Here is a 25,887-nt window from a genome sequence, read left to right on the forward strand (position 1 = left end):
GAAACCATTCTTTATTTTAACTTTTGACTAAATGGCTTTTCTCGTCTGGACACTTCTGTTTCCCAGGATCTGTAGCTTCAAATCCTGGGGCATTTAAAAAATTATTATGTAGAATATTAGGTGGAAGATTACCATTAGTAACTTGTACATTTTGCTTGGATTGACAAATCAAAAATAAAAGTAAAAATAAATGTATTTTGATAGGTGATTCAATGCCACTGTATTCTAACTGGCGACTGAAAGTGATGGAGCATAATCAAGGAGAGCCTCTACCTTTTCCACCTACTGGGGGTTGTTGGTCACCACTGGTGGATTATTTACCTGAAACTTCATCTCCAGGCATGTCTCTTCACAGGTAAATACTAAAATTACATGCAAGTGACAGCAATTCAGTTCATATTAGTTTAAATCAAACTACTGTCTTCATGCATGTGCTGTGTAAAGTAAGAATAGCCTTTCCTTATTTGGTACATTTCCTGTGTTGCTTACAATTCAAGAAGTTACGATGTCTTAGCTACCTTTTGATTTGGAGGACTAAAGCTTTTCACATCGGCTGTGTGGCTTCCTGTGACTTTTTTTCTTCCTTGCCTTTAAGACTTTCATAGTCTTAAAAGGGGATATTAGTTAAGAGTATCTTTAAAACTCCTACAAATCTTCAAAATGTAAACTACAGTTGTATTCTGATCTCTTATCAATTTTTTTATTTGTCTTTAGGTGTAACATAGCAGTGATCCTTTTGACTGACTTGATAATCGACCACAGTGTGAAGGTGGAATGGGGAGGCTACCTGCATCTTTTACTTCATGCAATTTTTATAGGTAACTAAACTCTTACTGAAATATCACAGGGTTTTTTTTTTTAAATTGAGGAAAACAGCAGTTTGTAATCTTGGTTTTGGAGATTATAGTAATTGAAAATGATGACAACAGCCTTTTGACATAACTACTCTTTTTTTCCCAAGGCTGAATGAGATTAATATTTCTTATTCTTTATTTATCAATAAAATCTTAGCAGAAAGTACAGAAAGGGTCTCTGGTGTATGACATATTTTCGTCTTCTATGTTGTTGTGACAATCTGACTTTAAAAACTGACTTCCAATAACATAAAGGAAGAACACTTTTTCAAGTTGAAAAAAAAATCCACTTTTAAAAAAATATTTTCCAGTCATTTGGGTTTATATAAATACAATATTAATAAGTGTCTTCTTTAAAATTAACACTGTGGATAACATATAAAACCTAAAACTTACTAAATGCCTGTAAGCAGAATGTTTTGGGCTAAGTGCAGCCATGAGGTAAGCAAGTACAACTGCATTTACTTCAGTGAAGTTACACAAATTTGCTCCAGAGCTAAATTTGGTCTATTGTGTGATAGGTAACAAACTAGTACATCTCTTTTCTCCTTCCTCTTGTACTCTTTTGGCCATATTTCCACCTTATTATAGTCCATTGCTGCCCTTCACCCCCAGCCTCTCTTGGGCAGCATACATCTGCCCTGAACTTGTATCCCCACTTGATTTGGCCTTTTTCTCTTCTGAGCATATACAGTTAATCAGAGAAGTGTGCTGGACTAGAGAACCTTTTCATGTTCCTAATGTTGCTTATTTCTTGAGACAAACATGTAGGTAGGAAATACAAGTGGGCATGAAAGTTTGGACTCCTTTACAAAGCATTGTCCATTGAGGCCATTTGTCCTGCATAGAAGGTGCAATGAGCTTGGAGTACACTTAGTGTCCTCAGTGCTTCTCTTGTTGTTCTCCCCTCTGTTTTCGGCTCCATATTTTTCAGTATGGTGAGTCTTTCAATTTGTTTGAATTAAAATAGTTTTTTTTAGTACCTGTGTAATGGCAAGAATCATCCACAGTATGGCCTAGTTGGTTTATTGTATGAAATAAACATAATACATTGCCACACTGAGCAAGAGGGTGTTTGTTTTTTAAAACAGTAAAGCCAGAGAGTTTTAATATATTGAAGTTATTATAGAAAAAATAGAAGGGGAGATAGAAGGAGCATATCCTCTGTTTCTCCCAATAGCCAAAATCTAACTCATTTTCAGTCGGTGGTGGTGAATCTTTCTTTACCAGATATAGATATCATTTGTAGAGATTGATATAGACCACTAGGACTGTTGCCAATTTTTAGATAGTACTACAACTGTTGCTTATTTTAGTTACTGCATGTTTAATTGATTAACCTGCTAATTTCCTCTTTAATTTTAGGGTTTGACCACTACCACCCTGAAGTGTATGAACATTGTAAACGCCTGCTTTTGCACCTGTTGATAGTGATGGGCTCCAACAGTAGTGTCCAGTCTGTTGCTTCTGTCCTTCTCAGGAACAGGGAGTTTAATGAACCCAGGGTGCTTACTGTCAAGCAAACTGCACATTTAGATTATACTTTCACAGGTAACCACAGCTACATTGTTCATGTTTCATTAATTAAAACAACACAGAAGATCACTTTTTGATTGGATTTAAATATTAAAATCTCCATTGTTTGTTATTTATTTCACTTCCAGTTTTGTCCAGTTGGATAAAATTTCTTTCTTCTCTGGATTTTTCATTAACCTAAAATTAATGTAGATGTTAACATTTTGTGCGCAGTCATCCTCAGCAGGTCTAGCACAGTTGAATGTTAATTGCTGGTTTGCTGCTGCTGTGGAAACTGCAGAGGAAACTGTTAGTTGGTCATATAAAATAGCAACTACTTTTTTGTGATTTTTAAAGGAGCAGTAGGGAGATATTTCCTCTATATGTTATAGCAACTTTCAATTTTGAACAGAAGTCTTTTTATATTGTATGATTTAATAGAATACCACAAAAATATTACAGGATTTTAGCATGACCTTTGCATTTAATGTTGTACAAAGAATATGAGAAAACATAAAATATCTGAAATGATCATATAGTATGAGAAATCAGTACATTTCACTGGAAACGTTTTTTATGAAAGCTTCACTTTTGATTGTATCATAGATTTGGGGAAAATATGAACAAGAATTAATTTTGTTGACTCATGATATTTCATATTATCTTCAGCAGATGGCAGCACCTGTCATGGAATATATTATTTCAATTTTGTTGTATCTGGGAAGTATTTTTGTGTTACTTGAAGAAAAAATATTTTGTACATTTTTGTGTAAATTTGGTGGTCAAGAATATGAGAGACTAAAATCACTGGGTAGAGCCAGGCATATTGCAGGCATATTTTGTATAAACTTGCCCATAGAACTTTACCAAATGCAACTCAGTTCTGATTTACTAAACCACTCTTGTTCCAGTCCTTGGGCTCTTGAGTAGAGATGGCCAGAGACACTCTATGTAAGTTGGGTTTGTAGTATGAAAAAACGTTCACTAGAGATCAGGATGAGAAGGCCAGCAAACTTTTGTTTAGTTCTGTCCACATTGAAGATTGAAACAGTGTTGTTCGGGAGATTATCCTCACATGGGGAATAAACACAATATTTTAATAGTGATGTTTTTAACTTAAAATTAGCTGATTGATTTAATAAAATATCCTATATACACATTATTTCATGAATCACTGATAATTTTTTAATTTTGCAATAGAACATTTTATAATTTAAAAATTATATTAAGACTAAATCCTGCAAGCAGGTCTAGTAAATTATTGTTAAATAATTGATTAAAATGGCAAGTTACACAATTTTAATAAATTGCATCTTTTTTATGAGACCAAGGCCCACATCTGACAAGATACTAAGTGCGAATAGACCCCTTTGTGGAGCCCTGTTGGCCTAAATAGGGCTTCATGTGAATATAGAGGCTATCCACGCAGAGATACTTGTGGGGTTAGATCCTAAATATGTAGTTAAGGGACACAGACACTATAAAAGTAACAGTGACTGGAGAAATACTATCCATTTCTTCTTCCATCTGAAGAGTCCTCAGCATAAGCTGATGGTGGGGGTTGGCTGCAAAGTTTTCTTTAAGCCACTTTTGCCCCCCACAACCCAATCCTGCAGCTGTGCATAATCTGTCCAGAACACAGCAAAGGCTAATGATCTACATCAGGTGCTAGTGGCCCTCAGCACTCCAACTGCTGACCTCAGCTAGCCAGACACAGACAAACCCTGGCCATGCCTTCATTTTCCTTGGCTCCATTACCTGTTACAGTACTTGGGAGAATGGTGGTATAGAAGCTGTGCAGATTGTATTTTGCAGATAGTTCCCATGTGAAGAGAGAATGTGCCAGTAGCCAGATTAAGCTGATTTTTTAGAGCTGCTTTATACATCTAGAGTGGCACAAAACAGCTCTAACTTACTGGTGAATAAGCCTTACGTATTAGAGTTTAATAATTAAATTCAGTTGTGATCAGATTACATTTCAATCAAAAAGCCAATCTGCATTATCAGGAAGCAGCTTGTCTTCTTGACTTCTACTCTACAAGCATGTGTGTGCTGTAATGCTTTCAAGTTCAACTACTGAATCAGCTTGTTAAAGATGTGATGCCTACAAGTGCAAGGACTGGTAGGTTGTCACTTCACCAGAATACTAATATAAAAATGAATCCTGCAGTCATTACTATGATTGTAGTTATGGACAGGTTATTCCTTATTATTTATTTAGGCCCCAATTATGCAAGGATTTATACATGCGCCTAACCTTAGGCATGAGTATTCCTGTTGACTTCATTGAGTCTCCTTGCATGCATAAAGTTACATATATGTGTTTGCAAGATCAGAGCTTTACTGGTAAAATACCATAAACTCTTTAATAATTCTCTTTTTAAACCTATCTCATAAAATGGCTAATTCCTATGATACTGTTTTAAATTTTATATTTTCAGTGTTGGCATTGCAAAAATATACTATGTTGATGACCTAGAAGGTGAAAAGGAGCATCCTGTCTATTCAGTTTGAAAATATTTTAATTACCCTAATCAAAGTGCATCTTTTGAGAACCAGTGCATCATACTAATAATTTTTTTTTAAGTCTAACGTGAAAATGCCAAACTAGAATATAATTGTAGTTGTTTTTCTTTCAGCAGGTGTTAATGATTTTATACCTGATTACCAGCCCTCCCCAATGACAGACTCAGGGCTTAGTTCAAGTTCTACCTCTTCTAGCATCAGTTTAGGAAATACCAACGCTGCCATTTCTCATCTGCACACCACCATCCTCAATGAAGTTGACATTTCAGTAGAGCAGGATGAAAAAGTGAAAACACTCATGGAATTTATTACCTCAAGGTAACACTTCAAGATCAACCATGGTCGAGATGTACAGTGTATGGAAATATGGCAAAATAGCACATTATTTGGCATGAAGTTGACTATTTTTCTCTTCTGTTTATCATCAATAAGATCTTGAATCTGATCTTAAATACTCTCTTGTTGTGTGCATGTTATGTGTACATATAATAGCTTTCAAACCATTCTACTTTCTCTACATCCTAAGGGCAGTTGATTGGCCATCTCGCCTCCTGAGACTTCAAAAGGCCATTGTTTGGTGTACTCCCCACTGATCAGGGGATCCCCTTCCCCATGGAAAGCTTTTCAGGGTTTCAACCCCTTTCCTCTCTTCAGCAACTCCAGTCCCACAACTGCTTCCTTTAAAGATAATTGAACCACATTTTGAGATCTGGTGGGCTGCAGAATATGCTACATGCTTAATAGAGCCCCATATCCTTCCCTGCAGAAGTTACTTAAAGGTCTGTTCAGAGAGTGTCTTGAAGGCTGTTGTGGAGACCTGGGTTTGTATGGATCTTCAAGGTGGCCTGGAGAAAGAGAGGGCTTGTGTGTTAACTGGGGAAGTAGGAATTGATGGGAAAGTTTAATTATAAAACTGGCAACTTTCAAAGGGTTCCTATTTTCATATGATGATTTGTTTGGTGCTTTCAGAATCATATAAATAGAGCCAAGAGGATACAAAATTTGATCTGCATCCGATCTGCAATCTCAGAAATGATCCATGATCCTTGGATATAAAGTGGATATCCATAGATTTGCAGGGCTGAACATATAAAACTGAAACTCTAAGTAGATCTTAGTGGTCAAAAACTAAGTAGAACTTAGTGGTTTGTCGAAACTGTGCAAACCAAAAACGAGAGTTTTTACACAGCCCTGGAACTTTACAGTAATGTGGTGTTGGGTTGTGGTATTTTTGCAGATGTGTAGCATCAGTTGGAATTACTTGCCATTAGGGTAACTACACATTCCCCCTCCCTAAATTCCTCGTACAGTTTCAGTTGGATTTAATATGTTGCTTTGTTTTTTTGTCTTAATTGTTATGTAGTATTGCTGTGCATTTTTAAACAGCTGCCATATTTCACTCCAGGGAAATCTGTGTTTCAGTATACTGTATATAGTTGATAAATTCTTCTGGAATTCTTCTAGGTGAAAAGTACTGCATAAATAGATAATGATAATAGAGGTTATGTTTTATACTTTTATGCTATGCTACATTATATGTTGGGTTTTATATTTCTAGGAAAAGAGGACCACTTTGGAATCATGAGGATGTTTCAGCCAAGAACTCTAGTATAAAGAGTGCTGAGCAGTTAACTGTGTTTCTAAAACATGTGGTGTCTGTGTTTAAGCAGTCAAGTTCAGGTATGTTAGAAAAGAGTTAATACATTGTAGAGTTTCAATAAAATAAAAAATCTTTGTGAAATAAATAAGAACTTCTCTTTCAGAAAATATGCATAGATTTCCAGGCTTCTGCTTTCAGCCAATAGATGTTGCACTTTAATGTGACACAGTTCATAACTATGTTCAGACTTGGATATGTCAACATAACATGCGCTTGGAGTGAGAGAAAATATATATTACAACTTTACTGTGGTTATTTATTGTTTAAAGTTTTTATCTTTCTTTCCGTCTGTCTAATTTAATATTTAATACTTCTGTTGAAGTTTATGGGAAAGCTGCTTATGTGATTGGATGGATCTTTGTGAGGGATTCCAGTTTAGCAAAGTGGGTGAGGGAGAAGTAATAGTAGATAAAACTAGCTTAAAAGCCAACACAGAGGTGACTATAATAATCTTGTCAGTGGGGAAAAAAAAGTGTGCAATAACACTGGTAATGTATGTAATAATTACAACTTTCTTTTCTTTTCTTTCTTTAAATCCGCTGTGTTACTTGGACATACATTTGCTTTCAAAGCAGGATTTCAGTTGGAGCAGCATCTTAGTGAAGTTGCTTTGCAAACTGCACTTTCTTGCTCCTCTCGACACTATGCTGGGAGATCCTTTCAGATTTTCAGGGCTCTGAAGCAGCCTCTTTCTGCATCCACGCTTTCTGACATTCTCTCCAGGCTTGTGGAAACTGTAGGAGATGCAGGAGAAGAAGCACAGGTATTTGCATATTTTCTTATTTTCTCTCCCATGCAACCATCTGACTTATAATTTTCCCATTTTATTAAATATTTGAATTGTATTTTTAATATCATAATAAAAGATAAAAGCACTATGATGGGCTCAGCTGCATTTTCTCCTTGAATGAAGAAGAAAGGGGTATTAAAAGTGATGTGACTGGTATCTGATTTAACTTCTGTAACACTTTGAATTTTCACTTCTGAACAGCAGAACCAAAATAATTCATGGTTATGCTGAGCACTTTGTTTTCAAAGGCAAGCCAGTAGCCTCCAAATATTTACTTTCAGAGACTCTGCAGTCTGAACTAGATGTCTCAGGTGAAGTAATCTGCTTCCTGGCAGCACACATACTTTTTATAATTCAAAATAAAATAAATATAATATTAAAGAAGAAACAACTATTTTAGTGTGTTCTGATATTTAGATTTATCGGCAACATATTGCATCTTTACAGTTTATCCAGTGTCACTCCTTGCAAATCACAAAAAGAGGAACTGAGTCATAAAGTATAAACACACCCAGGGGAATAATGGAACTCGATAGTTATCTTGTGAGAGGTATTGGACCAGAGAATATAACACACACACATTCATGATTGTGTCATTAACTACTTTAAAATTAAATTGTATACTGTTGTTTGTTTTACATTCAATTTGCACCATTAATTTGAGTTGTGCATCATTAGGACCATGGTATAATTAGATCAGAAAGTTATGAATCAGTCCCTAACATTGTTTGTTCTATTTGTATATCACAAGCAAGAGTGCATACTGTTGTGCATACTATAGCATATAATAACCTTGATTCTTTTTCAGGGTTTTGTCATAGAGCTACTTTTGACTCTGGAATCCGCCATTGATACATTGGCTGAAACCATGAAGCATTATGATCTTATATCTGCACTTTCTCAGTAAGTACTTAATACTAGTCAAACTACAGTATTCATGGGAACTATTAGTTGTTTATTACTCATATAATCAAAATGTTTCTGCCATCATTTCAGTTTAAACTTAATACAAAGACAGCATGCTGTTTTCAAATGTTCATCTCTTTGGGCTCTTAGTCAGATTTCCTGAAACTGACCTCAGTTACCCTACTTTTTCTATTGCTAGGTGGTAGAGCAAATTAGCCACTTCTAAATCAGTGAGTTTTTCTCAATTAAGAAAGGGAGTATTTGTAAATCAAATTTGTTAAATCTGGGTTCTGTTCACATCCGTGCTGCTGAACTATTGAACCTCAGTTCTATGAACCATTGAGTTCAGTTCTAATTAACTTTAGTGGAAATGAGAGCACTCTCCATCTTTTAGGATCAGAGCCTATCTGACTGTGGTTGTCACATAAGCACTCCATGCCTCAGTTTCCCCATGTGTAAAATGTAGGTAATGATACTAATTGTGCTAAAAGTGCTACAAGATCTCTGGATGAAAATTGCTATATCATGGTAGGTATTATTTATATGAATTAGGATTACAATAATTTGTAAACCAAATTTCTTCAACTACAGCAGATACTAGACCACATTTAGAGCTGCCTACTCAGCATTCCAAATTTGTTGCGTTTTTTTAAAGTGTAAATAAAGGTCTTTAATTTTTCTTCCCCATTCTATGTTAAAACTGGTTCAATTGATTGTTATCAAACTTGCAAAAAATTCTCATCTTGTGTCTGAGAGCAGACTTGAAAAATTACATTGTAAATATTATGGTTCCCTTTGCCCCCAAGGACTTGCTGTATTAAAAAGAAAATGAGCCTGGCCAAGCATAATTATATATAATGCTACAAATGTTCCTTTCACATAAGGCTCTTGTCAGCTATTCATGCTTTTTTTCGCATCAAGATTTGGTTACTGAAATGTGTGCACTTGAATAGAACTTAGAAACTTCATCTAGTGCAGAATGAAGCTACCCATAAACTTTGAGATACTTCATGCATGAAGTATGATCTGTAGACAATGTTAATGTCCGTTTGGTTTCTGGGTACAGTTCAAAGAGCTAGCTCTATGTAGTTAAGGTCTTGGATACGTTAGAAACTACCTCTCTTTGTGTTTTAATCCTGGCATTTGAAATCAGCTACAATATTTCTCACCATTGAACACTGACCATAATGGGAGTTGAGGGTGTTGAGTACTTTCCAGGTTCAGGCCCTACGTCCCAGACTTTAGGAGCTGATGGTAAGGCATTGTCAGTGGAGGGTCTCGACTGGAATTTGCTTTCCCCACTGGTCTGGCAAAGCTCAAAAGTTTATTGAACTTCAGGGAATTTGCTACCCATGTCTTTTCACTCGGGCTTTGGATTTAAGGCCTGTATTACAAGGGGTTGAATTTCTGGGGTGATATAAGGGAGGTGTTTTTGAGTAATGAGATGTATTCTAGGATCTAATATATGTGCCTACTGGTGTTGAAAGGTGCGTTTTAGAAACTGAAAAAATAATCCATACTCTCATGCCCCTCTACTACTCAAAAGATGAAATGGGTTATTGGGGTTTCTCTGTATAGATGTAAGATTAGTTCAAAGGTTATTGATTACAATGTGGTATTTATACTGTAATCCATATAACATGGGTTCCAGAAAATGTTGATATCTTTAGTAAATGCTCCTGAGTCTCAGTGTGAAAGGCATTGAAAGTATGGATCTGTCTAGGATGCTACCTTAAGAGAAATATAAGGACATGTAAATAACCTCATTTCTTAATTCCCTCTTTTTCCTCATCTATAAGAAAATAGATGGGAATTCCAAATCTTCATCCTTAGCCCACATTTTTCAAGTTTTTTATCAGTATGTCTAATTGTACTAGGTCCCTGGTTGGCTCTTTCCTTGGTAATTTCTTGTGTGGTAAACATTTTTTCCCTAGCTGTGGTGTTGAAGTAACAAGGCAGTCTCTTTCTCTCCGAGGATTTCGTTATGACATAAGTGTTTTTTGAGACCTACTTACTGTTAGTAAAATATACTCTGCATGTGCTGGAGGATTGATTTTTGGAGCCCTTATTTTTTAGGATGTACATTATTGAAGGTCTGACATTTTGCATGCAATAATGTATTTCATTGCTTTTATTTTAGAACCTCATACCATGATCCTGTAATGGGAAACAAGTACGCAGCTAACAGAAAAAGCACTGGACAGATAAATCTAAGCACAAGTCCTATTAGTAGTGGCAATTGTTTGGGATATTACAGCAATGCAAGGAGTAACTCTTTGAGACTGAGTTTAATTGGTGACCGGAGAGGTGACCGTCGACGGAGCAACACACTGGATATAATGGATGGAAGAATAAACCATGGTGGAAGCTTAGCAAGGACTAGAAGCCTCTCCTCTCTGAGAGAGGGAGGAATGCATGATGTGCAGCCCACTACTGATCCTATCAATCTGATGGCCACCATATTTTGGATTGCAGCATCCTTGCTAGAATCGGATTATGAATATGAATACCTCCTGGCTCTCAGGCTGCTCAACAAACTGCTTATTCATTTGCCTCTTGATAAATCAGAGAGTCAGGAGAAGATAGAAAAGGTGCAGAGTAAACTGAAATGGAATAACTTTCCAGGCCTTCAGCAGCTCTTCCTTAAGGGCTTTACCTCAGTGTCTACACAGGAAATGACAGTTCACCTCCTCAGTAAACTCATAACAGTCTCCAAACATACATTGGTTGATCCCTCCCAATTAGCAGGTATGTTTAATCAAGTTATATCTAACAATATTGAATTTCGTAGCAGGTTAACTGAAAAATAAATTAATCTTTGGCATTAAAATCAATAGTGATATACATTGCCAGTGAAGAGCAAAAGTAAATCCCGTGGTCCCCAGCATTGTTATGCTAGGTACAGTGTAGATTATGATCATTTGTCTAGAGAGCTGGTGCAAAGTATACCTGCTGGAAGATTGGAATTATATATTGCATTATAGTAAATTTGTCTCCAAAGTAAGTAAGAACATAGTTTTTTCCTTTTAAAACCATTTAATCATAGTGGCCTTGGTTTAGTGCTATTCTAAACCTTTGCATATTCTCTTAGGAGCTTGCCATTGTGCTGAATAAGAGCACTGAGTTACTTAGTAATTTTGTTTAACTGATTAGGTGATCATTCTACTTCCATCTTAAATAATAAAGCAGTTTTGGTTACAGAGATCTTGTTTTTAAAATACTAAAAGTTTTTGTTGTGTGTTCACATAACTCCAGCACCATTTCTTTGTCTGCAGGATTTCCTCTTAACATCTTATGCTTACTGCCTCATCTAATCCAACATTTTGATAACCCAACTCAGTTCTGTAAAGAAACAGCAGACAGGATAGCGAAGGTATGTAAATATTTTAAAAATAACATTCAGGGAATTATTCACAACTTAGGCTTTCACTTTTACAGCCAAAAAAGAGAGATGTACCTTTTATACCAATTATCTCTGTAAAGTATTACAATGCTGCTTTTCCACTAAATTTTCTTCTTCCATGTCTAAGACCTGTCTATAATAATTGTGTTAATGAGAAGTAATTGTTCTCTAAGAGCCTGATTTAAAGTTCACTGAAGTCAAGGGGAGTATTTACACTGACATCAGTGGTCTTTGGATCAGGCTCTAAGAACTCCTCTGTAGAATCAGAGTACCCATTAGGATTAACCTATAAATTGGGAAGGTAAGAAGCAATTCTTCCTATTGCTAATGTTGCAAAAGACTCTCTTTTTTTTTTTTAAATAAAAAAAAAAGATAGTTGCCACAGCTAGTGAACTTAATTTCTTTAAATCACATTTATAATTTTTAATTTTCAAGTGCATTTCACAGTTTAATTCTAGTAAGGAAATGATCCTTACCTTTGAGACTGGTGTGTATTGAAAAACAAGTAATGTACAGTTTTTGTTATTTGAAAACAATGATTATCTTGTGGAAAATGGATTTGAATGATTTCTTAAATTGCATTCTTTGTGAAAATGGGGTAAAATATGCGCCAGCAGTTCCCAAATGAATCAGTGGACTATTGGTGGTCCCCAGAGCACTTCATTGGAAAGAAGAGCATGGAAGTGGAAATAAGATGGCACCTACACAATAGGGCAGGCAGTGTGACCTATTGGATAGAACACTGAACTGAGACTTGGGAGACTCAAGTTCTATTCCAGAATCTGCCACTGGCCTGCTGGGTGTCCTTGTTTAATTCACTTTACTGCTCTGTGCCTCAGTTTCCCCATCTGTAAAATGGGGATAAGCATACTGACCTCATTTTGTAAAGTGCTTTGAGATCTGCTGAGGAAAAGTGTTATGTAAGAGCTAGGTAGTGGTATTGTTATACAAGCAGGAGAGGAACAAAACTGCCCTCAGGCACAGGATCCATAGTGTGAATGGAGCTGCCAGTTACCAGAGGGAGGGGAATGTTCAGAGAAGAAGGGAACCAGGCAGCTAGGTATATGTTCAGGGGAACAGATAGAATAAAGGACTAGGTGTTAGGGCATGTTCAAGGGAGAGGAGGAGGAGAGTGCAGGCAACAGAAAAGTATATACTGAAGAGCAGAAGGATAGAGGAAGAGAACTGATGAAAGGGAAGATTAAATGAAGATCAGCAGTGAGCAATGTAATTAACTTTTTTTCAAAAAGGACAAAACGCTTATTCCATTAAAGGCGGTTAAAATACGTAAGCACTTCTATTAATAGAGCTGTTGATTAATCGTAGTTAACTCACGCGATTAACTCAAAAAATTAATTGTGATTAAAAAAAATTAATCACACTGAATCACACTGTTATAAAATAGAATACCAATTGAAATGTTGTAAATATGTTTTGATGTTTTCTACATTTTTAAGTATATTGATTTTAATTATAACACAGCATACAAAGTGTACAGTGCTCAATTTAGATTATTTTTTATTATAAATACTTGCACTGTAAAAAGTCAAACACAAGAAATAGTATTTTTCAATTCACCTCATACAAGTACTGTAGTGCAATCTCTTTATCATGTAAATCCAATTTACAAATGTAGATTGTTTTAGTTTTTTAATGCAGTTATGTAACAAACAAACAAAAAAAGTAAAGCTTTAGACCCTACAAGTCCACTCAGTACTACTTGTTCAGCCAATCACTAAGACAGACAAGTTTGTTTAAATTTACAGGAGATAATGCTTCTTATTTACAATGTCACCTGAAAGTGAAAACAGATGTTCATGTGGCACTTTTGTAGCCGGCATTGCCAGGTATTTACATACCAGTTATGCTAAACATTTGTATGCCCCTTCATGCTTTGGCCACTGTTCCAGACGACATGTGTCCATGCTGATAATGGTTTCTGCTTGATAACCATCCAAAGCAGTATGGACCGAAGCATGTTCATTTTCATCATCAGAGTGAGATGCCACCAGCAGAAAGGTTGATTTTCTTTTTTGGTGGTTCAGGTTCTGTCATTTCCACATTGGAGTGTTGCTCTTTTAAGACTTCTGAAAGTATGCTCTACACGTTCTCTCTCAGATTTTGGAAGGCACTTCAGATTCTAAAACCTTGGGTTGAATGCTGTAGCGATCTTTAGAAATCTCACATTGGTACCTTCTTTGTGTTTCATCAAATCTGCAGTTGAAAGTGTTCTTAAAATGAACAACATGTGCTGTTTCATCATCCGAGACTGCTATTATATAAAATATATGGCAGAATGCGGGTAAAACAGAGTAGGAGACATAATTCTCCCCCAAAGAGTTCAGTCACTAATTTAATTAACACATTACTTTTTAACAAGCATCATCACTCTGGTTGACGATGCGTTGTGTGAAAAAATGCTTCCTTTGTTTGTTTTAAACCTGCTGCCTATTAATTTAATTTGGTGGCCCCTAGTTCTTCTGTTATGAGAAGGAGTAAATAGCACTTCCTCATTGTCTTTCTCCACAACAGTCATGATTTTATAGACCTCTATCATATCCCTTCCTTAGTCGTCTCTTTTCCAAGCTGACAAGTCCCAGTCTTATTAATCTTTCTTCATACGGCAGCCATTTCGTACCCCTAATAATTTTTGTTGCCCCTTCTGAACTTTTTCCAAGTCCAATATATCATTCTTGAGATGGGGCGACCACATCTGCACACAGTATTCAAGATGTGGGCGTACCATGGATTTATATAGTGGCAATATGATATTTTCTGTCTTAATGATTCTGTTTGCTTTTTTGACTGCCACTGCACATTGAGTGGATGTTTTCAGAGAACTGTCCACCAGTAAAAAAGTTTAATGTTTACCGATAAGAACATCATGTGCCAGATTTTCTGCCTAGACTTCCCTGGTTTAAAACAGATTTAACGTGAGCAGTAAGTCCACTTGAAGCATGGATGCAGTGGTGCAAGCCACTCAGAGTGCCTGTCACATTACTAGGGAACCTGTAACTAAGCTGTACAGCTCCCAGAAGTGTGGGTGGAGTGGAGTAGAGAAGTAAGAGCAGCCTAGGCAGGAACAGAGCCAGGCCTGCCAGGAGATTTACCCCTCCCAGGCAGCCTTCACTGATCAGATTTTACAGCAGCCCTCTCTTAGTGAAACCCCCTCCAGTACAGCTACCCCTAAAGGCATGACTCTAGCCCTAGGTGGTTATTTTATTTTAACAGTGTAAGTATGCTGCACATTTTTTATATTGAATAGTAATTTTAAATCTTTTCAGCAGTTTTCTATATTATTTTTATAGCAAATTGAAATTCTTGAGCCTGACTATGTAAAATGTAGATGTTCTTGTGGTTACTTTGTCCTTCCTGTTACTGAAAAATAAATCCTGAACCTTCAGAAAAGTATTACACATTCCATATACTCAATAATTTAGTGGGTGAAGGAAATTAATTTCTTTGTTTTTTGTTTTGTAGGTTTGTGCAGAGGAGAAGTCACCAACCCTTGCCAATTTGGCGCATATGATGAGTTTATACAGTACACACAGTTATTCCAGAGACTGTTCTAACTGGATTAATGTAGTGTGTAGATATTTGCATGACTCCTTCTCAGATACCACATTTAACCTTGTAACTTATCTTGCAGAGGTAAATTTTACTGAAAATGTATTTCATTTAGACAGCCTGATTTAAACCATTCCTTTATTGATAGCACATTTTTTATTTTTCACACTCCTGAAAATTGAAAAAATATATTTAGAAAGTATTCAGTGGAATAAAGTGATATTAAAAGATTGTAGGATTTGGAGGGGAGAGGGTGGCTAAAACCATTTTTGAGTGGTGAATCTGAATTTTTTAATTGAAATGGTCATCCCGCCAATGGCGGGTCCATTTTTCTATGGCAGTAATATTTTGTAATAAATCTTAAGTTCTGTCCCTTTACATCAGTTACTGGCACAGAGCTATTATTGCTCCTTTTTCATTCCTATCAAAGTTTGGATAAAGTACATCTATTTTGGTTTTAAAGAAATATATTTAGAATATATATTAAAAGAAATTGTCTGATCCAGATTTAAGATGTAATTTAAAGTTGCTCTCAGTAGAAAATAAATGTTAATCAGAAAGTAAAGATGTAAATATTGTGTGGCATATTTTTCTAAATGCTTTAAGCATGCAAAATTTAGTGAATAGTTCTGCAAGCCCTCCACGTGCAGAACTACCATTGCCTCTAATAGAAGTGCTCTGCATGGAGAGCTTACCAGAACTGGCTCTTAAAATGCATTGCTTAAAACTGACAACCCTGATATCTCTTGATTTTTATTTTTTGCTGTAAAAATCTTTGTTTATGTGAATATTTTATTGATAAAGACCATAGCAATTATATGGATCAAACTTTTATAAACCTTATAGATCACAAGTCCTGTATGTAACATTATTTGCAGTTTTTCCTGTTCTTGTACAGTATGTTAAAGAAGCATACATATAAATTCAGGGAGCTTTGGGATTTAGAAGAGTTGTTTTATTTAATCTGAAATATTTTGCTTGTAGGTGCTTTAGGCCTGTGCCAACATTTAAAGTATCACTAAAATTACATTACTTAATGAATGAAAAATGTGAATACAAAGGAAAAATACTAGAATAGAAAATACAGTTAGTTCTATTGTATTCTGCTATATTCTCTTTTCCAAGCCAGATCTTGAAGTTTTGAAATGAATCTTTAATTCACCACATAAAAGGGAAAAAGGAAATCTATGTCAAAGTTAGCTAACATTTATTATTGTATAATGATCTTTGTACCCTGTGCTGCCATCAAGCAACCTGATTAAAATTCACTTTTTCAATTATATTTTTAGCTGTTAGAGAAAGGGTTATCCAGCATGCAGCAATCTTTATTGCAGATCATTTACAGTCTTCTGAGTCATATTGACCTGTCTGCAGCACCAGTGAAGCAGTTTAATCTGGAGATCATAAAGGTTATTGGTAAATATGTTCAGGTAGGTATTCTGAAAATGTAAATAACCAGAAAACATTGTATATTTATGAAGTCAAGAAAAATTTCATGCAGATGCAGTTAGCACTATTTTTGAATGCAGATTATTTAAAAGTATAGTCACTTGACTAAAATGGCAGTGCTAAGTGAAATCCAGCAGTGTTTGTTTTATAAATAATGGACCCAAACCTGTATACACTTGTCTATGTATTTAACTTTACTCACATTAGTAGACTTACTGACTTTAATGGGACTACTTACGTGAGTAAATTTACACACATATCCATTTACAGGTTTGGTCCTCTGTATGTATATAGTGATAACAAAATATGAGCTTTCAGCTATCCCAGTGCAATTTTGTGGATAAGGGAACATGTTTACATCCAAATACTGCAGAAATTCCTTCTTTAGGCATATTTGTTTTCAAAGAGAAGCTTCACAGTTAAATGGTTTTTTGAATTACTTGCACCAATATTAATGTTCCTCAGATGGACATGGACACAGACACATTAAAATACAGCTTCATGAAATTCAAGTACATTTCTTTAGATGATAGCAACCATATACAACAAAATTGTGCCCCTGGTAATTCACTGTTTCACATTTGCAACCCAGTTTATAGAAAATGTAATCCCTGGGAGAAATTTGGGCTTTTTATAGAAAAACTTTACAAAAATGCCTGAAGTATATAATCATTTCAGTCTACAAAGTTCTGGGTTTTTTCGTTATCCATCAACTTTATTGTGAAATGTAGTTCCACAAAATGGCTTAATCGTAATTAACCAGGAAGAGTAGTATTCTCTGGACATTTTGTTATGGTAGATATGCACTTTAGTTATTGTCCTCTTGTCAGGAGACATTAGGCATAACTGGATGATCAATGTAATCATAGTTTGCTGGCCTGACATCTGCTCTCTTCACCTTTAACTTCTTTAGGAACACTTTTTTTAATCTCTATTGAATATAATCTTAATTAGTAATTATGTGAAGAAGAAATTAGCCATTGGAATGCTGATGGTATTGAAAGGAAAGTATATAGTTGTAGCTGGATGCTTTGGCAGAGTAGAATTTGTTTTTTTTCAGTAACGAAGTAAAAAAAGAAAAGAAAAGAAACGTTTTTATCATGCTTTAGACTGAAAGTACATTTGTAGTGAGATGTAGACATGCAGTGGGCACATCATAAGACTGAAGGCCAACAGATATCCATTACCAGTAAAGGTGCAGTTATTACTACAACCTAGAGAGTGATTGTTTATCTTATAAAATTGTTACTTTTAAAAAGTAACTTTTATTTATTACCTTTTTAAGAAAAAATAATTTTTACACATACGTGAAACATGCTGTTGATAAAGAGACTTGCCATATATGTAAATGTTGTTTAGCTATTATATATATATTTTCAAAGACTGGAAGCTTTTTCAGTCAGGGAGAATCCTAAAACTTTGAGCAACCCTGCTGATATGCTTCTTCTGATGTATTTTCTCTTTCCTTTCTCTCCTCTCCTCCCCCCACCATCTTCCCAGCTGAAACTGCTCACTATTTTGAAGGCCATCAATGTTCAATTAAAGAGAGTGCACTTAGCCGATATGCTTCCTGTTGTGTTCTCATACTCTTGTCCTGATTACTTCAAGGGCTACTTCAGCCTCACCCCATATAAAATGCCTGTAGTTGCTTCTGCTTTGTTTATGTGGAGGTCCCTGAAACTGATTTAAAGAATAAAACGTTTTTTATGTGTATATTGTTAGATTTAACCTGCACTGAAGTCTAAATAGTTAAAGTAAAGCTGCAGGAAGTTATATCATCTTTTCAAAATTTTGCTGAAGGACTTTTAAAATAACCTTAGAACAAATAAAGCAACAATCTTGGCAAAAATCCATCTAGTCCAGCTGTTGTGTTGTGAACTTGCTGTTTAAAATGAAATTAACAATTCTGGATGATTTAAAAAAAGACTCCAGTAAAGCTGCTTGAATTCTGAAATGGCAGAAGGAAGAAGAGGAAAATAGAGCCCCTTTCCTGGAGCACTTTTAAATTTGAGCCAACTGCTTCCTTCTTTCAAGCATCAATTCACAATACAATCCTTTGGAAGACTAAAGCAATAATACCTTAGTACATAATTTTAAAACGTTTGTTCTAATAGAAACTGTTTCAGTGGTTTTGGTTACTCTTCATATAAAAACACAAAAACCTTTGTGCTTTCTTCCATGCTGCCCCCACACAATTGGGAAGTGCTTCTACACAGCCGCATCATTAGTCACCTTCAAATCCCTCCTCAGAACTCTGATGCCTACACAAAATGTCATAATTGGTAATTTCACTCATGTGCAGAGACCACTGCCTTACATGCAGGTTAATATTGTCTCATTGTTTCTTTGCACTCCCTCATTTGTCTGCATCCAGCTAGTCTCTCGTCTTATATTTAGATTGTAAACTCCTTGGCACAGGGATGATCTTTTTGTTCTGGGTTTGTACAGAGCCTAATACAGTGGCATAGTCAGGATGGGGCGCGTGGGTGGGCCCTGACTTCAGGTGGGTGGGCATTGAGAGGGAGCAGAGTGGGGGGGGAAGGCTGGAGGGATCAGGGCCACTTCCCCCTCACCCTCTCTAGCCGGCCTTGCAGTGGGCGATGGACACACTGGCCAGGGCCCCCCAGGGCCCAAGGGTGCTTTCGGGGTGCGGGGGCTTGCCCCACTTAGCCCACCCACCCAGCACTCCAGCCGGGGACTGGAGTCAGGGTCTTGCCCCACTCAGCCGGCCTACCCAGCACTCCATCCAGGGAGAGGGGTTGGGGCACGAGGGCTTGTCCCGCTCCTCCTGCGTGCCCGACACTCCAGCTGGGGAGAGGGATCAGGCATGGGGGCTTGTCCCACTCTGTCCACCTGTATAGCGCTCCAGCCGGGAAGCGGGGTTGGGGTGCGAGGGCTTGTGGGCAGGCAAGCCCCCATGCCCCAACAATGCTCCCCAGCTGGAGTGCCAGGCAGAGCAGGGCAAACCCTCGACCCCACTCCCCGGCTGGAGTGCTGGGCGGGCAGGCTGAGTGCGGCAAGCCCCTGACTCCGGTCCCCAGCTGGAGTGCCAGGCTGGCTAAGTGGGGCAAGTCTCCATGCCCCGATCCCACTCCTCGGATACGTGCCTGGGCTCCTGGGGGCTTTCTGGCCAGCGTATCCATTGCCCACTGCAAGGTAGAGCGGTACAGAGCAGGTGGTAGTCTTGCATGCCCACCCAGGCCCACTCATGGCTACACCCTGGCCTTATAGGGTGGAGTTGTTCTCCATGAGAGGGGTTCCTGTGTGCTACTGTAATACAAATAAATAAAAATAATAGAAAAGAGCCAACTTCACACTCAAATTCACACACCTACTAATATATAGAAAGCTCTTGTAATCTCTCCTAGACTGTAGTCTCTTTTAAAGGGGTATTAGCTAATATCCAGAATTACCTATTTTAACATGCATGTATTTTTAGGTTTTTAACAATATTTTATAATGTTAATTGCTATATTAATTGCTCTATTAATAATTTTTTATAAAATAAAAAATACAATTTCCTGAAAGAAACTTTATGTACTTTAAAAGTTGCTGGTAAATATAGCTGTGATTTTAAGTATAGAGAGAACAAAAGCAAATTGATATTCAAATATTATAATCCCCATTCTGCATATAGATACCCTTGTTGTAAAAGCTTATTTTTTGGCGTTATTATTCACCCTTACATCTGTTTTCAATCTGCAAGATTTGGAAACATACAAAGATAACTACCTAATACATCAGTTGTACAGTAAATAATTATGTCAGCTTTAACCTAAAAATTCACGTAGAAACAATTTTTAATTAAATACCTTAAGGATACTTTTATGGTGCAACTATTATTTGTGGCAAATGTCATGATCCCTACATTCATTGTTTTTTCTCTCTTAAACCTTTATCTAAATATATACGCATTAAGTCACTCTAAAAGAAGACACAACAGTGGCAACCTTATTCAATACGTTGTCCTTTGTTATGATGATAATACGGGGTCAGAGTTATGATTATGGTGGTTGTTTGAGTAAGAGATGCACTTCTCAATGAGAGCACTAACTTTAACACCTAATTTGCTTGCTTTCTAACATTTTTTATTTCATAAATTCTTGAAAGATGATCTATATTTAAATAACTAATATCTGTCTGCAGCTTTGTTTCCATCTTAACAAAGATTTTGTGGCATTTCCTTAGTTTTAAAGTACCCCTAATATGAAATTTTGGAAAGCAATGAGCTTGTAGGGGCATTCTTCTTGCCTTTACTTTGAAATCTGCAGGAAGAGAATCCTACTCTTGCATAGCACCTAAAAAGTAGAAGCAAGGATATCTCTTCCTGGGAACCTCATGGAGTCCGCAGGAAGTGGGAGAATGGACAAAAAAAAAAATCAGGGTCAGTGTGTTGCAGCTTTGCTCCTTTCTTTCGTATACATCACCTGAGGTCCCCAGGAGGGGGAGACCCACTACTGTGGACTTTAAGAGGTTCAGAGGAGTAGGGCTCGACTTGGGTAAATAGGATGTTTATTGGATGTGGTGGGGGAGATGTACTTAAACCCCACCCCCTATTGGTCACCAACTGGTTGATCATGATTGACTGGTCGATCTTGAAGACTCTCCCAGTCGATCATGATCTCAAGCCAATAAAAGTCCAGTGGTGCAGTGGGGCTGCCGCTAAGGCAGGCTTCCTGCCTGCCCTGGCCCCACACTGCTCCCGGAAGTGGCCAGCAAGCCCCTGCAGCCCTGTGGGACGGAGAAGTAGGGGTTTCTGCACACTGCTCCTGCCTACAACCACCGCCCGTGCAGCTCCCAATGGCTGGGAACAGGGAGCTGCGGGGATGATGGGTGCAGAGAGGGGCAGTGTGTGGCGCCATGTGCCCTTCTGCGTGCTGCCTGAGGCAAGTGCTGCGTAGCGGGAGCCTGCACCCCAGTCCTGAGCACTTTCCCAGAGTCAGCACCCCTAACCCCCTCCTACACTCTGAACCCCCTCCTGCACCCCAAGCCCCTGCCCCAGCCCTGAGCTCCCTCCCAGAGCCAGCACCCCTTACCCCCTCGTGCACCCCAACACCCTGCGCCAGCCCGGTGAAAATGAGTGAGGGTTGGGGAGAGCAAGCAATGGAGAGAGGGTAGGGCTTTGAGGAAGGGGCAGGACAGATTCTGAGTTGCATTTAAATTTAAAAAGTGATCTTATGTGTAAAAAGGTTGGAGACCCCTGCCCTATAGGCATTAGGATCCTCACTGGGGGCCCTCAATCATCACCCTCATGCGTCTTAGGATATTCCTCAGCTGTCAACCAAAGTCCTACTTCCCAAAACATACACAAGCCTTGTGAGCTAAAATTGGCTCATCAACTGACTGCCAAGCCTAAATAAGATTGTCAGTTTCCCAATTATACTATTTTGGCTTGAAAGGGGGCCAACTACTCTATTTGGGTTTGTTATAATCTGCAGTCTGATAAGGGTCCTCAACAAGCCTACTAAGGCTTGCAGTAGGGTGATGCCCAGATGACCACTTTCCAAGGCTAACAGGGAGAGAAAGCAGCGAGCCTCTAATGAAGTGTGCAGGAGCAGTGGAATACCCTCATGCTGCTACCATTCCCTCCTTATGCACCCTTTTTCCAATATCTTCCCTTCTGCTACTTCCAAAGACTCCTTTTCTCACTTTCCTTGCTCTACTACCTGCTTTCCTCTATGCTCTGTTGTCTCCATTTTATTGTCTCCCTCCTTGAGAAGGAAGCAGAACGCAGGGCATATATCCCCATCCCTACTATCCTCTGCCCTCTTACAGACTGTAAGGCCTTAGTCTAGAATACCGAACACTGGAACCGTTGTTTGTAGAAATGTTAAGTAGTGTTAATTCACTATATAAAATTCATTTCTTTATCACACACTTTTTTAAATCTGACTAACACACTCTAACAATTGTGTTTATCACAATGCATACATACATCAGATACTTTCAAGGCACATTCCTTCATGTCATGTCTTAATGCACTGTATAATGACAGTTTTATGCTATTCATTGCCTGGAGTGAACACAGCAGTTGAAATTTTGCCATATTTTGCTTTGTGCCTTCCAGACTTACAGATATACAAAGAGTACACATTAATATTGAAAGATGTGAGCTTTTCTGTACGTTTTAAAACAGAAAAATCTGTGATTAATACATGTTTCCACCTAAAGTATCATGAACAAAGCCTGCTGTGTGCTATAGATTGCTACATTTACTGGAAGTAACTATTTTGTAATGTGTGTACATTTTATTTTCTGGTAGAGTCCATACTGGAAGGAGGCCCTTAATATTTTGAAACTGGTGGTGTCTCGATCAGCAAGTCTCGTTGTACCTAATGATATTCCAAAGTCTTATGGAGGTGATATAGGTTCTCCAGAAATCTCATTCACAAAAATGTTTAATAATGTCTCCAAGGAACTACCTGGGAAGACCTTAGATTTTCATTTTGATATATCAGAGGTAATTCTTATCTATAGCTGGAATGTAATAATGGCATCATATTACAATCTGAGAGTCTCTTATTACTCATGTTTATAATGCAAACGTTTTGAAAGATGTAATTAGAAAAAATAAATACTAACCAGTTTTTAAGATTTAATAATATTAAACATCTAAGTGGTTTACTTGTCAGATTTAATTAAATTAGGCTACTACTGAAAAGTGAACTTTGGGTCCTGTTTGGGCTCAATTTGTGTAATCCTTTCTCTTGGAGCACTTCCTCGTTGGAGTAACCTCATTAAAGTGAATGGGACTACTCACATGAGAGAGTGGTCACCAATATAAGGGTTGCACAGTCAAGCCCTTAATGATCATCATAATTTGCCAAGAATTGTATATTCAACTTTAGTCAAGATCGCGTCTTTCTCACCAATAGCGTTAACTTTGACCTAAAAGGGCTTCAGCTATCTGTGGAAAATAATATGGTGCCCATATACAAACCAAAGATGTCAGGGTATGTAAATTATTTTGTGATTCAGATTACATTCCAACTGGGATGGAGCTCAGGCCACAGACTTTTAGTCCATTCAAATTTTCATTTTGGGCTGTGGGTATCAACAGTAAAATAGGCAGTAATTTATGCATTAAACAAGGTCAGATTTTTTTTTCTTTTTGTGGAATTTGATGTATTTTCCCTGACTGTTTACTGAGTAGAGTACAAGATTTTACATGTACATTTCCCACTGAAGTCACTAGGTTGTCAAACCAGATCAAATATGTTTTTATACTTTATAAACACAGCTTGTTACATTTTTTGTATTTCAAACTAACTGTTTCACAAAATCCTTCATTTAGTCATTAAGCCAATAGTAGAGTTTGGGGCCAGTTTAAAAAAAGGGGGCAAAGAAGAGTACATTAACAAGCCATAACCAACTTCCCAAAGCTTGAGAGAGTTCAGATCCTGTGTTCTGGTTTTGGCCCAGATGTATTTTAAGATGAGATTTGAAAAAAGATCAGCTTTCCTGTATCAAGCCTCCATGTTTTTAAAAAGGAGGGGGGGGGGGAGTAGCAAATATGCAAGATACCCATATTTTGCAAGAGGTTGTATGTACTTTGTCTTCTGGCTCACACTGCACCCATGTTGTGTGGGTGCTCAGCATAATTACATATGAAGTTGTGCTGTTGCTTATGAAATTAATTTAGTAAACTGAGTTTTAGTTTAATACTGCTAATAGTTCTGAAATTGATAATAATATCTTACTAATAAATATTTGAATTCTAAACTAGCATTTAGACAGGTTAGACAAACACCTCTCAGGGATGGCGTAGGTATACTTAATCCTGTCTTAGTTCAGGGGGGATGAACTAGATGACCTTTTGTGGTCACTGCCAGCCCTGTATTTCTATGATTCTTTGATTCTATTTTTTTTCATCTGGCAGACCCCAATTATTGGGAATAAATATGGTGATCAGCACAGTGCAGCTGGCAGAAATGGGAAGCCAAAAGTCATTGCTGTCACTCGGAGCACTTCTTCAACTTCATCAGGGTCCAATTCCAATGCCTTGGTCCCTGTCAGCTGGAAAAGGCCGCAGCTGTCTCAGGTACATTATATGAAAATACATCAAGTTCCATGTGTCTCAATAAAAAATACGGTGTAATGTATATAGTGTGTGTGTTTGAAATGTAATTTGGAATCAACAGTATGTCTTAACAGTTACTAAATATTAGTTAATTATTTTGCAGTAGTAAATGTATTGGCATAATAGAAATCTTCTTTCTTTAAAGATATTTCTTAAGACCTCAACATCTGAGATATCTGCTTTAAAGTACCAGATGTTTTACACGTCTAATCTGCCTGGAAGATTTTGTATCTCTAATAAGGTGTTATGCTATGTGATTTATTTTTTCCAGAGAAGAACTAGAGAGAAGCTAATGAATGTGCTCTCACTGTGTGGTCCAGAATCTGGTCTCCCCAAAAATCCATCAGTAAGTATTTCTAAATTCCAGTAGGAAATACTGTGCATGTTCAAGTCTGATAGTATTAATAAGAAAACAAAAAATATTTTGTCATAATTGCAATTCCTAAATTCACAAAACTGGCTGATAGATTTCAAATTATAATTATTAATGAAGAATCATCAAAGGTGCTTTTAGTTAAGTACAGCAGGAGTCCATTCTTGATCCAATGCTATTCAGTATTTTTACCAATCACTTGTAGGAAGATATAAAATCATTGCTGATAAAGTTTTCAGATGGCACAAAGATTGGGTTGCTTGCTAAATGAAAGGTCATCCCATCTAGGAACAAAGCATGTAGACTATACCCTGGAAAGCAGTAACTCTGAGAGGGACTAAGGGCTTGGCTACACTTGCAAGTTAGAGCGCATTAAAGCAGCCCCAGGCACCCTAACTCATGACCTGTCCACACTGGCAAGGCACTTAAAGCTCCTGGACTCTGTAGCTGGAGCGCTCCTGGTAATCCACCTCCATGAGAAGCATAACACTTGCTGCACCTTGGCTGAAACGCCCAACATCAGGGTGAACAAGGTGTTGCATTACTGCGCTTTGATAGGCCTCCGGAAACATCCCATAATCCCCTTAAGTCAAGTGGCCACTCTTGTCATTGTTTTCAACTCAGCTGTAGGGGTCTGTTGCTGTCTGAACTTACAAGACAGCATGCTGACAAGCTCTCAGCCCCCCAAAAATCCACTCTCTCTCTCCCCACATACACACAACACACTCCCTGTCACACTCCACCCCACCCCACCCCCCGCATTT

General features: G+C 37.5%; 1 protein-coding gene across 20 annotated transcripts in view; it reads left to right on the forward strand.

Annotated features, from left to right (window-relative positions):
- Window positions 1-25,887, forward strand: part of FRYL (FRY like transcription coactivator) — a 353,094-nt gene that overhangs the window by 265,203 nt on the left and 62,004 nt on the right. For 15 of the 20 annotated variants that reach the window (XM_039539634.1, XM_039539632.1, XM_039539630.1 and 12 more), the window contains 14 exons: window positions 205-355; window positions 715-818; window positions 2,220-2,405; window positions 5,009-5,213; window positions 6,454-6,575; window positions 7,128-7,318; window positions 8,154-8,248; window positions 10,392-10,999; window positions 11,527-11,624; window positions 15,135-15,305; window positions 16,511-16,651; window positions 22,933-23,130; window positions 24,550-24,711; window positions 25,022-25,096. In XM_039539634.1, coding sequence (XP_039395568.1) covers window positions 205-355; window positions 715-818; window positions 2,220-2,405; window positions 5,009-5,213; window positions 6,454-6,575; window positions 7,128-7,318; window positions 8,154-8,248; window positions 10,392-10,999; window positions 11,527-11,624; window positions 15,135-15,305; window positions 16,511-16,651; window positions 22,933-23,130; window positions 24,550-24,711; window positions 25,022-25,096 — 2,507 coding nt within the window. The remainder of the gene's footprint in view (window positions 1-204; window positions 356-714; window positions 819-2,219; window positions 2,406-5,008; window positions 5,214-6,453; window positions 6,576-7,127; window positions 7,319-8,153; window positions 8,249-10,391; window positions 11,000-11,526; window positions 11,625-15,134; window positions 15,306-16,510; window positions 16,652-22,932; window positions 23,131-24,549; window positions 24,712-25,021; window positions 25,097-25,887) is intronic. The other 5 variants (XM_039539623.1, XM_039539627.1, XM_039539624.1 and 2 more) reach the window with 3 other exon arrangements.

Source organism: Mauremys reevesii, linkage group 5 (assembly GCF_016161935.1).
Source record: "Mauremys reevesii isolate NIE-2019 linkage group 5, ASM1616193v1, whole genome shotgun sequence".
In the NCBI taxonomy this organism is placed as follows: Eukaryota; Metazoa; Chordata; order Testudines; family Geoemydidae; genus Mauremys; species Mauremys reevesii.